This window comes from Rhinopithecus bieti, unplaced genomic scaffold (assembly GCF_001698545.2).
Source record: "Rhinopithecus bieti isolate Rb0 unplaced genomic scaffold, ASM169854v2 scaffold_9919, whole genome shotgun sequence".
Lineage (NCBI taxonomy): Eukaryota > Metazoa > Chordata > Mammalia > Primates > Cercopithecidae > Rhinopithecus > Rhinopithecus bieti.
In genome coordinates, this window is record NW_016806411.1 from 2,911,503 (window position 1) to 2,927,354 (window position 15,852).

At 42.6% G+C, this 15,852-nt stretch overlaps 1 protein-coding gene across 4 annotated transcripts in view; it reads left to right on the forward strand.

Moving 5' to 3' along the window:
- NUP107 (nucleoporin 107) overlaps positions 1-15,852 on the forward strand; it is a 63,805-nt gene that overhangs the window by 7,122 nt on the left and 40,831 nt on the right. For all 4 annotated transcript variants that reach the window (XM_017876194.1, XM_017876197.1, XM_017876195.1 and 1 more), the window contains exons 5-8: positions 545-689; positions 5,523-5,626; positions 9,443-9,570; positions 11,452-11,500. In XM_017876194.1, coding sequence (XP_017731683.1) covers positions 545-689; positions 5,523-5,626; positions 9,443-9,570; positions 11,452-11,500 — 426 coding nt within the window. The remainder of the gene's footprint in view (positions 1-544; positions 690-5,522; positions 5,627-9,442; positions 9,571-11,451; positions 11,501-15,852) is intronic.

Consider the following 15,852-nt stretch of genomic DNA (forward strand, 5'->3'; position numbering starts at 1 on the left):
CAGGAGAATGGCGTGAACCCGGGAGGTGGTGGAGCTTGAAGTGAGCGGAGATTGCGCCACTGCACTCCAGGTGGGCGACAGACAGAGCGAGACTCTGTCTCAAAAAAAAAAAAAAAAAAAAAAGTACACTATAGCAGCCAGGCATGGTGGCTCACATCTGTAATCCCAGCATTTTGGGAGGCTGAGGCAGGTGGATCACAGGAGGCCAGGAGTTTGAGACTAGCCTGGCCAACATGGTGAAACCCTGTCCCTACTAAAAATACAAAAATTAGCCAGGCGTGGTAGCACGTGCCTGTAGTCCCAGCTACTTGGGAGGCTGAAGTGGGAGGATGGCTTGAGCCTGAGAGGCAAATGTTGCATTGAGCTGTGATCGTGCCATTGCACTCCAGCCTGGGCAACAGATCCAGACCTTATCTCAAGAAAAAAAAAAAAAACACATACATACATATAATTTTTAGAAATCTTACTTGCTTTTAAAGTATCCACTCAGTGACAATAACTCCATCACTTTTCTGTATTTTTACTTTTTTGTTTTTTTTTTAAGGTTACCAATCTGGATGACAGTAACTGGGCAGCTGCATTTTCATCACAGCGTTCCGGGCTCTTCACAAACACAGAGCCTCACAGTGTAACAGAAGATGTAACTATCAGTGCTGTTATGTTACGTGAGGATGATCCTGGAGAAGCTGGTAAAATGTCTTTGAGCTTTGTGACAAGTAGCTTTTCACTTCACTAAGATCAAGGAAATCATCTCTTCCTGTTTCTGAACATCATTATGTTTTTTTCTTTCTTTTTTTATTTCCTTTTTTTTGGAGACGGAGTCTTGCTCAGTTGCCCAGGCTGGAGTGCGGTGGCGCAATCTCGGCTCGCTGCAAGCTCCACTTCCTGAGTTCACGCCATTCTCCTGCCTCAGCCTCCCGAGTAGCTGGGACTACAGGTGTCCGCCACCACACCCAGCTAATTTTTTTTGTATTTTTAGTAGAGACGGGGTTTCACCATGTTAGCCAGGATGGTCTCGATCTCCTGACCTCATGATCTGTCCGTCTCGGCCTCCCAAAGTGCTGGGATTACAGGTGTGAGCCACTGTGCCTGGCCATGTTTTTCTCTTTCTTTTCTTTCTTTCTGGCTTTTTTTCTTGAGAGAGTAGCTTAAACAACAAATTTGTGTGTGTGTGTTTTTTGAGACAAGAATCTCACTCTGTTGCCGGGTGTGGTGGCTCATACCTATAATCCTAGCACTTTGGGAGGCTGAGGTGGGCGGATCACGAGGTCAGGAGTTCAAGACTAGCCTGGCCAACATGGTGAAACCCCGTCTCCACTAAAAATACAAAAATTAGTTGGGTATTGTGGCGCACGCTTGTAATCCCAGCTACTGGAGAGGCTGAGGCAGGAGAATCACTTGAACCGGGAGGCGGAGGTTGCAGTGAACTGAGATTGCGCCATTGCACTCCAACCTGGGCTACAGAACGAGACTTCATCAAAAAAAAAAAAAAAAATCTCACCCTGTCACCCAGGCTACATGCAGTGGCACAAGCATGGCTCACTGCAGCCTTAACTTCCCAGGCTTAAGCAATTCTGCAGCCTCAGCCTCCTAAGTAGTTGGGACTGCAGGCATGTACCACCATGCCCAGATAATTTTTTTTTTTTTTTTTTGAGACAGAGTCTCACTGTGTCGCCCAGGCTAGAGTGCAGTAATGGGATCTTGGTTCACTGCAACGTCCGCCTCCCAGGTTTAAGTGATTCTCCTGTCTCAGTCTCCTGAGTAGATGGGATTATAGGCACGTGCTACCACACCCGGCTGTTTTCTGTATTTTTAGTAGAAATGGGGTTTCGCCATGTTGGCCAGGCTGGTCTCAAACCCCTGACCATGGGTGATCCACCTCAGTCTCCTGCCTCAGTCTCCCGAGTAGCTGAGATTACAGGTGCCCACCACCACACCTGGCTAATTTTTGTATTTTTAGTAGAGAGGGGTTTCACCATGTTGGCCAGGCTGATCTCGAACTCTGACCTCAAGTGATCCGCCCTCCTCAGCCTCCCAAAGTGCCGGGATTACAGGTGTAAGCCACTGTGCCCAACCTAATTTTTTATTTCTTTGTAGAGACAGGGTCTCACTATGTTGCCCAGGCTGCTCTCAAACTCCTGGACACAAGTGATCCTACCACCTCAGCCTCTCAAAGTGCTGGGATTATAGGCAACAACAGAAATTTATTTTCTCACAATTCTGGAGGCTAGATGTCTGAGGTAAAGGTCTTGGCAGGGTTGGTTTTCTCTGAAGCCTCTTCTCTTAGCTTACAGATGACTGTCTTCCTCCTGTGTCTTCATGTGGTCTGCTGTCTATAATATATTTTTCATTAAGCTAATTAGTTGTGGTTATGGCTACGGTGTTTAATACCGTATCACTAGAAGGTTGTTATCACCTTAGTTCTCAATCAGAGCAGCATCTTGCCATTTTATCTTTTAATATAAATAGCAGCCAGTTAGACAAGTCTCATATTGTAATTTTTTTCTTATTTGTGCTGTTGAAAGTGCATCTCTTTCTTTGGTTTAGTTCTTAAACTAACATTGTTGATGTGTTTTGTTTTGTCCTGGACCCTAATACTGTTATGTTTTTTCGGATAGTGTTATGACCACTGTACAAGCATTAACTCATGTAATCCTTATGGTGGTCCATTAAATAGGTACAATAATTATTCCCGTTTTAGAGAAAAGGAAACTACTGCTCAAAGTGGTTAAGTAACTTACCTCAAACCACCTGGCTAGGAAGTGGTGGTATCAGGATTTGAAACTAAGCAGTTTGGCTCCAGAGCCCTGCTCTTAACACTTTGGTAACTACTACTTTCTTGTAGTGTCTGTCAAAAATAGGTACTCATATTAAGTGACTCAAAATACTTTCTACTTAGGCCAAGTGCTTGTATTTTCCCAGAGTGGAACATGCCATTTAGTATGTATTATAACTTTCTCGACTACTTTGTAATGGTGTGCTTAAAATACAATTCAGGTATTGTTAAATCCGGCTCAATTTCTTAAGTAATTGTTTATAAAATACGTAGTATATCTTTGAGATCTTAAAAGACCTTTATCAAAATAAAAAACTAGATAAATTGGGCTACATCAAAATTTTAAACTTCTGTGCATGAAAGGATACAATCAGTAAAGTGAAAAGGCAACCCCACAGAATGAGAGAAAATATTTGCACATCATATCTGATTGGGGTTAATATACAAAATGTATGAAAAACTGCTACAACTCAACAACAAAAAAATCAACCCAATTTAAAAATGAGCAAAGAAATAGAATAGACACAGGCTGGATGCAGTGGCTGATGCCTGTAATCCCAGCAATTTGGGAGGCTGAAGTGGGTGGATCACCTGAGGTTGGGAGTTCGAGACCAGCCTGACCAGCATGGAGAAACTTTGTCTCTACTAAAGATACAAAATTAGCCGGGCATGGTGGCAAATGCCTGTAATCCCAGCTACTCGAGAGGCTGAGGCAGGAGACTCGCTTGAGCCCAGGAGGCGGAGGTTGTGGTGAGCCAAGATCACGCCATTGCACTCCAGCCTGGGCAACAAGAGCAAAACTTCGTCTCAAAAAATACATAAAGAAAGAAAGAAATAGAGTAGACACTTTTCTAAAGAGGATACACAAATGACCAATAAGCACATGAAAATATACTCAAATGTCACTAATCGTTAGGAAAATCCAAATCAGAACTACAGTGAGATACGAGATACTGCCTTACACCCATTAGTATGGCTACTAGAAAACAAACAACACAACAACAAAAACCCAGAAAATAACAAGTATTGACAACAATGTGGAGAAATTCAAATCCTTGTGCACTATTGGTTGGAATGTAACATAGTACAGCTGCTATGGAAAACAGTATGGCAGTTCCTCAAAAAATTAAAAATACAATTACCATATGATCCAGCAAACCTGCCTCTGGGTATATATCCAAAAGATATATATATATATATCTACTTTGAAAGCAGAGTCTCAGAGATAATTGTATATGCATGTTCATAGCATGATTCATAGTAGCCAGAAGGTGGAAGCAAGCCAAGTACCTGTTGATAGATGAATGGGGGGAACAAAATGTGATCTATACATGCAATGGAATATTATTCAGCCAAAAACGAAGGACATTCTGACACATGCTACAGCATGGATGAACCTTGAGAACATTATGCTAAGTGAAATAAGCCAGTCACAAAAGGGCAATACTCTATGGTTCCACTTACATGAGATATTTAGAAGAGTCAAAACGTGTAGAAACAGAAAGTAGATGGATGGTTGTCAGGGGCTGCGGTAAGTGGGAGTGGGGTGTTAATGTTTATTAAGTACAGAGTTTCAGTTTCACAAGATGAAAATAGTTCTGTGGATACATAGTGGTGATGGTAGCACAACAATGTGAATGTACTTACTGACGCTGAACTATACACTTAAAAATGATTAAGCCAGGGTTAGTGGTTCATGCCTTTAATCCTACCACTTTGGGATGCTGAGACAGGAGTTAGCAAGACTCTCTCTACAGACTAATAAACAATTAGCTGGGCATGGTGGCTGGTATATACCTATAGGCCCAGCTACTGGGGAGGCCGAGATGGGAGGATCGCTTGAACCTTGGAGTTTGAGGCTGTAGTGAGCTATGATTGCGCCACTGTACTCCAGCCTAGGTGACAGAGCAAGAGCCCCCTCTCTTAAAAAGAAAAAAAGAAGAAGAAAAATGATTAAGATAAATTTTGTATTATATGTATCTTGCCAATTAAAAAAAATTTTAAGGCCAGGTGTGGTGGCTCATACCTGTAATCCCAGCACTTTGGGAGGCCAAGGTAGGCTGATAATGAGGTCAGGAAATCGAGACCATCCTGGCTAACACAGTGAAACCTCATCTCTACTAAAAATACAAAAATTGGCCAGGCATAGTGGCATGCGCCTATAGTCTCAGCTACTCGGGAGGCTGAGGCAGGAGAATCGCTTGAACCTGGGAGGTGGAGGTTGCAGTGAGCTGAGATCACGCCACTGTACTCCAGCCTGGGTGATAGAGTGAGACTCTGTCTCAAAAACAAAAAAATTTTTTTTTAGTATAGCAGAGAATTTATAAAAGACTTGTAGCTATTTCAGTTTTCAAACAGGCTGGGTGCGGTGGCTCATGCCTGTAATGCCAGCACTTTGGGAGGCTGAGGCGGGCAGATCACCTGAGATCAGGAGTTTGAGACCAGCCTGGCCGATATGATGAAACCCCATCTCTACTAAAAATACAAAAAGTAGCCGGGCATGGTGGTGCACGCCTTTAATCCCAGCTAATTGGGAGGCTGAGGCAGGAGGATCACTTGAACCTGGGAGGTGGAGGTTGCAGTGAGCTGAGACCATGCCATTGCACTACACCCTGGACAGCAAGAGTGAAACTCCATCTCAAAAAATAAATAAATAAACATAAATAAATTTTAAAACAAACAATTACCTAGAAGTATGTCACTTAACTTTTCTTTATTCCTTTTTTTTTTTTTTTATGTATTCTAGCATCCATGAGTATGTTTTCTGATTTCCTGCAGTCTTTTCTGAAGCACTCTTCGAGTACAGTTTTTGATCTTGTGGAAGAGTATGAAAACATCTGTGGTAGTCAGGTAAGCTAATTTCAGTCCATCATTAGTCAAACTTCAGTATTTTTAGTTTTTATAAACAGCATGAATCTCCTAATTTTCATAGTGTTTAAGGGAGATGTCTTAGGGGAACAGTGGCAGGAATGGAGGGAAAGTCAACTAGAGCATCTCTGCATTTTACATATTGAGGGCCCATATAAGATTTCTTTGGGAGAAAAAAGGATTCTGCTGCTTTACAAAAGGAAAATCCAGCCTGATGCAATGGCTCACACCTGTAATCCCAATGCTTTGGGAGGCCAAAGCAGAAGGATCACTTGAGCCCAGCAGTTCAAGACCAACCTGGGCAACATGGGAAGGCCTTGTCTCTACAAGAAATACATTTGCCAAGCATGGCGCTATGCACCTGTGGTTCTGTCTACTTGGAAGGCTCAGGTGGGAGGATTGCCTGAGCCCCAGAGTTTGAGGGTATAGTGAGCTGTGATCACACCACTGCACTCCAGCCAGGGTGACAGAGTAGACCCTGTCTCAAGGAAAATCTGAAATATACAAGGCATATTTAGAACTCAACAATAAGAAGGGGGGTAAGGGGAGGGAGAGCATCAGGAAGAATAGCTAATGCATGCTGGTTTTAATACCTAGTTGATGAGTTGACAGGTACAGCAAACCACCATGGCACATGTTTACCTATGTAACAAACCTGCACATCCTGCACATTTATCCTGGAACTTAAACAAAATAAAACTCAACAATAAGAAAATGAACAATCTAGTTAAAAAATGAACAAAAGATGGGAACAGGCACCTCACCAAAGAAGATATACAGATGGCAAATAAGCATATGAAAAATGCATCCACCAGGCGCAGTGACTCATGCCTGTAATCCTAGCACTTTGGGAGGCCGAGATGGGCGGATCACTGCAGGTCAGGAGTTTTGAGACCAGCCTGGCCAACATGGTGAAACCCTGTCTGTACTAAAATACAAAATTAGTCAGATGTGGTGGTGGGCACCTGTAATCCCAGCTATTTGGGAGCCTGAGACAGGAGAATCGCTTGAACCTGGGAGGTGGAAGTTGCAGTGAGCCAAGATTGAGCCACTGCACTCCAGCCTGGGTGACAAAGCGAGACTCCATCTCAAAAAAAAAAAAAGAAAAGATACTTCACATCATATGTCATTAGAGAATTGCAAATTAAAATAGAGATACTACAACATACCTATTAGAATGATGAAGATCCAGGCCAGTGCTGTGGCTTCCGCCAGTAATCCCAACACTTTGGGAGGCTGAGGCAGGAGGATCACTTGAGGCCAGGAGTTCAAGACCAGCCTGGGCAGCATAGCAAAACCCTATCTCTGCAAAAACAAACAAACAAAGAAATAGAATGATGAAGATCCAAAGGACACCACCAAATGCTGGAGAGGATGTGGAGCAACAGGAACTATCATTCATTGCTGGTGGAAATGCAAACAGCTATAGCTACTTTGGAAGGCAATCTGCAGTTTCATACAAAACTAAACATACTATTGTCATATGATCCAGCAAACTCCTTGATATTTACCCAGGTGAGTTGAAAACTGTGTGTACACAAAAACCTACACAGACGTTTATTACAGTTTTATTAATAACAACTTGAAAGCAACCAAGATATCCTTCAGTAGGTAAATGAATAAACTGGTACATCTGAGCAGTGAAACATTATTCAATGCTGAAAAGAAACTGGCTATCAAGCCATGAAAAAACATGGAGAAACCTTAAATGCATATTGCTAAGTGAAAGAAGCCAATTTGAAAAGGCTACGTATTATATGATTACAACTATATGACATTCTGGAAAAGGCAAAACTTGGAAACAGTGACAAGATCATCGGTTGCCAGGAGTTAGTGAGGAGGGAGCAACGAATAGGTAGAACACAAGATTTTTAAGGCATTGGAACTACTCTTTATGCTATAATGAGAGACACATGTCAGTGTACATTTGTCGTAATTCATGGAATGTACACCACCAAGAATGAATCCTAATGTAAACTATGGGCTTTGGGGGATAATGATGTATCAATATAGGCTCCTCGGTTGTAACAGATGTACCATTCTAATGTTAGATATTGATGGTGAGGGAGGCTGTGCTTGTGTGGAGGAAGAGATATTTGGGTACTCTGCTTCCTGCCCCATTTTGCTGTGCATCTAAAACTAGGCCAGGTGCAGTGGCTCACACCTGTAATCTCAGCACTTTGGGAGGCCGAGTTAGGTGGATTACCTGAGGTCAGAAGTTCATCACCAGTCTGGCCAACATGGTGAAACCCCATCTGTACTAAAAATACAAAAGAATTAGTCAAGTGTGGTGGTGGGCACCTGTAATCCCAGCTACTTGGGAGGCTGAGGTGGGAGAATCGCTTGAACCTGGGAGGCGGAGGTTGCAGTGAGCTGAGATTCTGCCACTGCACTCCAGCCTAGGCAACAGAGTGAGACTCGTCCGTCTCAAAATAAAATAAAACTGCACTAAAGAAGTCTATATTTAGAAAGAGGAAAGACTTCAAGAAAATACTGCATTCAGTAGTAATTGAAATAATAGTAATAGACAACTTTTTATCATTTCATGTTTTCATAATTGACCTCTGAATTGTTCTATTATAAATGCAGTAGCTTCACTAAATAACAAAAGCAATAATGATCACATAGTGAATCACTGGAGTCAGGATTCCAACTGAGAATGTAATGAATGAAGTGCAGATAACACTTTTATGAAGTACTAGTCTTAAGACAGTAGTAACATTACTTTGTGAATACTTATTAAGGGGTGGGAAAACCCATTGTGGTGTTCTGAATGAGAGTAATCTTGTTCCTTAATTCCCTTGACAAGATAATGAGGTACTGTTAATAACCTTTGAGAACGGTTTTCTTTACCCTGGGTCAGTTTTCTTTACCCTGGGTCGTTAAACCTCCTGGTGAATAATTGTGTGTGTGTTTCTAGGGGGACCATTCATGCCTTTTCACATGTGCCTCAGTCCTGAAAAGGTGTTTTGTTTTGTTTTGTTTTTCTCCCCAGACAGAGTCTCGCTCTGTTGCCCTGGCTGGAGTACAGTGGCAGGATCTCTGCTCACTGCAACCTTTGCCTCCTGGGTTCAAGTGATTCTCCTGCCTTAGCCTCCCGAGTAACTGGGATTACAGGCACGCACCACTACGCCTGGCTAATTTTTTATTTTATTTTTTAGTAGAGATGGGGTTTCACCATGTTGGCCAGGCTGGTCTCGAACTCCTGACCTCAAGCAATCCACCTACCTCGGCCTCCCAAAGTGCTAGGGTTACAAGTGTGAGTCACTGTGCCCAGCCTCTGAAAAGGTTTAAGACCACTATTTTGGAATGAGGAAGGACTTTGGTGAAGTTTTGTTTAGAAATGATAATGTTTTTGGTGCCAATCTTAGGAAAATATCTTTCTTGATTAGTTACCTGATACAAATTTTTCAAACATAATTTTAAAATAACTTTTTAAATTTCAATTGCTAAAATGTTGGCTTATGTTATGATTTTTTCAGTTATAGGTTTGATTTAACTTATCCTCTGGGTAGATATACAGGGAGAAAAAAAATCCCATCTCTGCCACTGTTGGATCTGAAATCAAGAGTATGTTAGACATATATATACTCAGATAAACACACCTTGTTCCAAATTAGATCCATTTCTAGTGGGAACATCACATTACATTTAATTTAAAAAGACAAAATAGAGAAGGCAATTTTATAATATACACTTATTATATACAATTATTTTAGCACTCTGTTCAAATACAAACTTATCTGTGACTCAAAATTGTAGAAAATTAACCTCTTTACGTCTGTGTTTTTTATTTAGGTGAATATACTGAGTAAAATAGTGAGTCGAGCAACACCTGGACTTCAAAAATTTTCAAAAACAGCCAGTATGCTCTGGCTTCTTCAACAGGAGATGGTCACATGGAGGCTGCTGGCTTCTTTGTATAGGTAATGGCGTCTAGAATTCTTAAGTGAAATAAACATAAGGTAATAAACCAAAAAGCAGATTAATTTAAAAGTTAGGGTAGGTCGTGCTTGGAAATAGGTTTTACTACTTTTGATGCTTATCGTTTCTAATACCTTAGTTGTCAAGAGTGAGTTATGAGGGAAAAGGAAGATACCAGATCATAAAGCTGGTAGTTAACAAAATTGGATGTGTGTAAAGACTTAAGGAAAGTACTAAAAATATTGCAATACTTAGGCTAAATTAAGAAGAGCTGAAAGTTAGACTTCATGTATTATGGAAGTTTGAAAGAAGTTAACCAAATTTTCCAGAAGACAAAGATTATACCATGTACCTATCCTTGAATCTAGGAATTTTGTGCCCAGAAATTTAACCTAAGGAAATAATGAGAAATATATACAACCACATATGAATAAAACTTTTAAATCTCAAAAAATTAAAAACTACTACTAAGGAATTGGTTAAATGAATTACAGCAGCTCTGTTACAACCAGAATAACTTGCAGACATTTTAAATTACCACTTGTGGGCTGGGCGCAGTGGCTCAGGCCTGTAATCCCAGCACTTTGGGAGGCCAAGGCAGGTGGATCACTTGAGGTCAGGAGTTCAAAACTAGCCTGGCCAATGTAGTAGAACCCTGTCTCTACTAAAAATACAAAAATTAGCCAGGCATGGTGGTGGGCACCTATAATCCCAGCTACTTGGGAAGCTGAGGCGGGAGAATCACTTGAACCTTGGAGACAGAGGTTGCAAGCCGAGATCGTGCTACTGCACTCCAGCCTGGGTGACACAGTGAGATTCCATCTCAAAAATAATAATAATAATTTAAATAAATAAATTGCCATTTGTGTATATTCATTGACATGGAAAGATATTCATGACATATTGTTATATGAAAACTGAATTTCATGTTAATGTATAAATGATGTCCCCTCCGCCATTTTTTGTTTTGTTTTGAAAAGAGTCTTGCTCTGTCGCTCACATTGGAGTGCAGTGGCACAACGTTGGCTCACTGCAACCTCCGCCTGTGAGGTTCAAGTGATTCTCCTGCCTCAGCCTCTTGAGTAGCTAGCATTACAGATGCTGGCCACCATGCCTAGCTAATTTTTGTATTTTTATTTTATTTTTATTTTTGAGATGGAGTCTCGCTCTGTTGCCCAGGCTGGAGTGCAGTGGTGTGATCTCGGCTCACTGCAACCTCCGCCTCCCAGGTTTAAGTGATTCTCCTGTCTTGGCCTCCCGAGTAGCTGGGATTACATGCGCTTGCCAACACGCCTAGCTAATTTTTGTATTTTTAGTAGAGACAGGGTTTTGCCATGTTGGCCAGACTGGTCTCAAACTCCTGACCTCACTCAGGTGATTCACCCACCTTGGCCTCCCAAAGTGCTAGAATTACAGGTGTGAGCCACCGTACCTGGCCTAATTTTTATATTTTTAGTAGAGACAGTATTTCACTATGTTGGCCAGGCTGGTCTCGAACACCTGACCTCAGGTGATCCACCTGCCTCGGCCTCCCAAAATGCTGAGATTACAAGCGTGACCCACTGTGCCCTGCCTAATTTTTGTATTTTTAGTGGAGACGGGGTTTCACTCTGTTGTTGGCCAGGCTGGTCTCAAACTCCTGACCTCAGATGATCTCTGCCTGTCTCAGCCTCCCAAAGTGCTGGGATTACAGGTATGAGCCACTGTGCCCGGCATGTTGTCCCATTTTGTTTACAAAATACAGGTATACATATTTGAAAAAATAAATAATAAAAAAAATTTAAAAGAAGTTAGCCAGAGTTTCCTTCTCTCAGATGCTCAGTGGTGAATTCATTATATTCATGTGAAATAAGGCTTTTTTATTTTGTATTATTTTTCCCCAGAGACAGAATACAGTCTGCATTAGAAGAGGAAAGTGTACTTGCAGTTACTGTAAGTTTTATATTAATTTTTTCCTTTATAAATACATAAAATTAAAATGCTACTAATAGGATTTTTTTTTTTTTTGAGATGGAATTTCACTCTTGTTGCCCAAGCTGGAGTACAATGGCGCAATCTCGGCTCACTGCAACCTCCACTTCCCGGGTTCGAGTGATTCTCCTGCCTCAGCTTCCTGAGTAGCTGGGATTACAGGCGTGCCCCACCACATCCAGCTAATTTTTTGTATTTTTAATAGAAAACGGGGTTTCATCATGTTGGCCAAGCTGGTCTCGAACTCCTGACCTCAGGTGATCCACCCACCTTGGCCTCCCAAAGTGGCGGGATTACAGGCATGAGCCACTGTGCCCAGCCAGGATTTATTTTCAACCTTCAATGCTGAGTTTCTTCATTTTAAAAATTTTACAAGTAAATAAAAGGTTCAGTCTCAAAAAATAATCAAATACTGATTTATATTAGAGAGTTAAAGGTAAAAGTCCCTTTTTATCCCACTGACTAGTGTAACAGTTTTGGTATATATCCTACCAGACATTTTTCTATGCATCTTTATGGATACATACGTATATACAAACGTACACGCACATATTTGTATACACACACATATTTGTTTTTTAACATAATATGATTGATTTCATTTATACATTATACTGAGAGGATTTTTTTTTTTTCTTTGAAATGGAGTTTCACTCTCACCCAGACTGGAGTGCAGTGGCGCGATCATGGCTCACTGTAACCTCCGCCTTCTGGGTTCAAGCAATTCTTCTGCCTCAGCTTCCCAAGTAGCTGGGACTACAGGCTTGTGCCACCACGCCTTGCTAATTTTTGTATTTTTAGTAGAGATGGGGTTTCACCATATTGACCAGGCTAGTCTCTATCTCCTGACCTCGTGATCCGCCCCCTCAGCCTCCCACAGTGCTGGGATTACAGGTGTGAGCCACTGTGCCCGGCTTATACTGAGAGTTTTAAAATTAATATTTCTTAGATTTTTAAAAATTCATCTAGGTTTTACCATATTTTTTCATACTATGTCAGAGTATAAAAGTACTGTAATTTTCTGAGATATTCAGCTGTACATATTTAGGTTGTTACTAGTATTCTTACTGTAGCCATTAATAATGCAGTAAATAGTTTGGTGTAGAGGCACATGCCTGTGGTCCCAGCAACTTGTCAGGCTAAGCCCAGAGGATCACTTGAGCCCAGGAGTTCAAGGCTACAGTGAGCTATGATCACACCACTGCACTCTAGCCTGGGCAACAGAGTGAGATCCCATCTCTAAAAAAAAAAAAAAATGCAGTGAATGTTTTTCTTCATACATATGTATGTGTGTGAGAGAAAGTCTGGACAAGTAAACACCATCCTTTTGCCCTTAGTATTCAATGCTGTCTTCTACAGCCTCCAGGTCTGGGATCCTGAAAGGACCTTGGGTGATAAAACTGGACTTGGCTGGATTGAGGGTTTGGGAAAGAAACATGCAAATAGCCTCAGATGATTTTTAAATGCAGCAAATAATGTTTCTGGATGAGACTTGTTTCCAAAATAACCAGCTATATCTGTTTTGAAAAAAATATGTACACATATGTGCCTGTTAAACTATGTGTTTAACAGACCAGATGCCTTTTTGGGGGTTAACTTCTGTATATTTTCTGGTTTTAAAAGTAATTCTTTTTTTTTTTTAAGAGATAGGCACTTGCTCTGTTGCCCAGGCTGGAGTGCAGTGGCGTGATCTCAGCTCACTCCAACCTCTACCTCCTGGGTTCAAGCGATTCTCGTGCCTCAGCCTCCCTAGTAACTGGGATTACAGGCATGCATCACCACACCCAGCTAATTTTTGTACTTTTAGTAGAGACAGGGTTTTAACCATGTTGTCCAGGCGGTCTTGAACTCCTAGCTTCAAGTGATCCACCTGTCTTGGCCTACCAAAGTGCTGGGATTACAGACGTGAGCCACCATGGCTTGCACAGAAGTAATTCATATTTGAAGCAAGTATATATAGTTTAAAAAGACAATGTATATTTATAATAAATATTTTATGTATATCTGTTAGACTGCTTTTTTTTTCTTTTGTTTCTTTTTCTTTTTTGGGGGGTGGCCAGCACAGCAGGGACATGGTCTCACTTTGTCTCCCAGGCCAGAGTGCAGTGGCATGATCATAGTTCACTGCAGCCTCGAACTCTTGGGCTCTAGTGGGCCTCCTGCCTCAGCCTCCCAAGTAGCTAGGACCACAGGTGTGTACCACCATGCCTGGCTAATTTCTTTTTTATATTTTATAGAGATGGGGGGGCCTTACTATGTTGACCAGGCTGGTCTCAAACTCCAAGGCTACTTTTTCATTTAAAATATTTTTTAATATCTTTCCAATCTTTTAATTTGTTTGTCCTACAAATACTTCATTCCAATAAAGTAACATGCACATCTTAGGAAGACTGTCATATTTGGCTATTTATTGACCTCACTTACTAGTTTTAATAGGTTTCCTCTGATTTTCCAGGCAATTCTGTTATCTACAAGTAGTGATGACTTTGACTATTTTTCCATACTTATTGCTAACTTAATTCTTTTCCTGGTTTTATTATGTTAGCTAGACTTTTCAAAGTAAAGTTGAATAATAATGAATTCTTACTCTTCATCTTCTGCATTTTAAAGGGAGTATCTCAATTTACAGTTAAGTATAGTCAGCCTTCCTTATATGGGGGTTCCACATCCATGAATTTAACCAACCGCAGATCAAAAGTATTCTTTTAAAAAAAAAATAATCACCAAGAAGCGGCTTCTCTGCTCCTTCTCTAATCTCCGCCTGGCTCAGCCGCCTGCCTTCACTCCTGCCCCCACCATGTCCATCAGGGTGACCCAGAAGTCCTACAAGGTGTCCACCTCTGGCCCCTGGGCCTTCAGTAGCCGTTCCTACATGAGTGGGCCTGGTGCCCATATCAGCTCCTCAAGCTTCTCCTGAGTGGGCAGCAGCATCTTCCAGGGTGGCCTGGGTAGAGGCTTTGACAGGGCCAGCGGTATGGGAGGCATTACCGCTGTCATGGTCAACCAGAGCCTATTGAGCCCCCTTAACCTGGAGGTGGACCCCAACATCCAAGCAGTGTGCCCCCAGGTAAAGGAGCAGATCAAGACCCTCAACAAGAAGTTTGCCTCCTTCATCAACAAGGTACGGTTCCTGGAGTAGCAGAACAAGATGCTGTAGACCAAGTGGGGGCCCCTGCAGCAGCAGCAGATGGCTCAGAGCAACATGGACAACATGTTCGAGAGCTACATCAACAACCTTCTGCTGGCAGCTGGACACTCTGGGCCAAGAGAAGCTGAAGCTGGAGGTAGAGCTTGATAACTTGCAGGGATAACTTGTGGAGGACTTCAAGAACAAGTACAAGGATGAGATCAAAAAGTGTACAGAGATGGAGAATGAATTTTTCCTCATCAAGAAGGATGTGGATGAAGCTTACAAGAACAAGGTAGAGCTGTAGTCTCGCCTGGAAGGGCTAACTGAAGAGATCAACTTCGTCAGGCAACTGTATGAAGGGGAGATCAGGGAGCTGCAGTCCCAGATCTCGGACACATCTGTGGTGCTATCCATTGACAACAGTCACTCCCTGGATATGGACAGCATCATCGCTGAGGTCAAGACACAGTACGAGGAGATCGCCAACCACAGCCAGGCTGAGGCTGAGAGCATGTACCAGATCAAATATGAGGAGCTGCAGACGCTGGCTTGGAAGCATGGGATAACCCACGGCACACAAAGACTGAGATCTCTAAGATGAATGGGAACATCAACCAGCTCCAGGATGAGATCGAGGGCCTCAAAGGCAGAGGGCTTCCCTGGAGGAGGCCGCCGTCGCAGATGCTGAGCAGCACAGGGAGCTGGTGGTTAAGGATGCCAACACCAAGCTGTCCAAGCTGGAGGCGGGCGGGCCAAGCAGGACATGGCGTGGCAGCTGCGGGAGTGCCAGGAGCTGATGAACTTAATCTAGCCCTGGACATCGAGATCACCACTTACAGGAAGCTGCTGGAGGACGAGGAGAGCCAGCTGGAGTCTAGGATGCAGAACATGAGTATCCATACCAAGACCACCAGTGGCTATGCAGGTGGTCTGAGCTCGGCCTGTGGGGGCCTCACAAGCCCTGGCCTCAGCTACAGCCTGGGCTCCAGCTTTGGCTCTGGCGCGGGCTCCAGTTCGTTCATCTGCACCAGCTCCACCAGGGCTGTGATTGTGAAGATCGAGACCCGCGATGGGAAGCTGGTGTCCGAGTCCTCTGACGTCCTGACCAAGTGAACAGCTGTGACAGCCTCTCCTAGCCTAACCCTTCTGCAGCTGCCCCAGAGAGGCTGCTGTACAGAGGAGC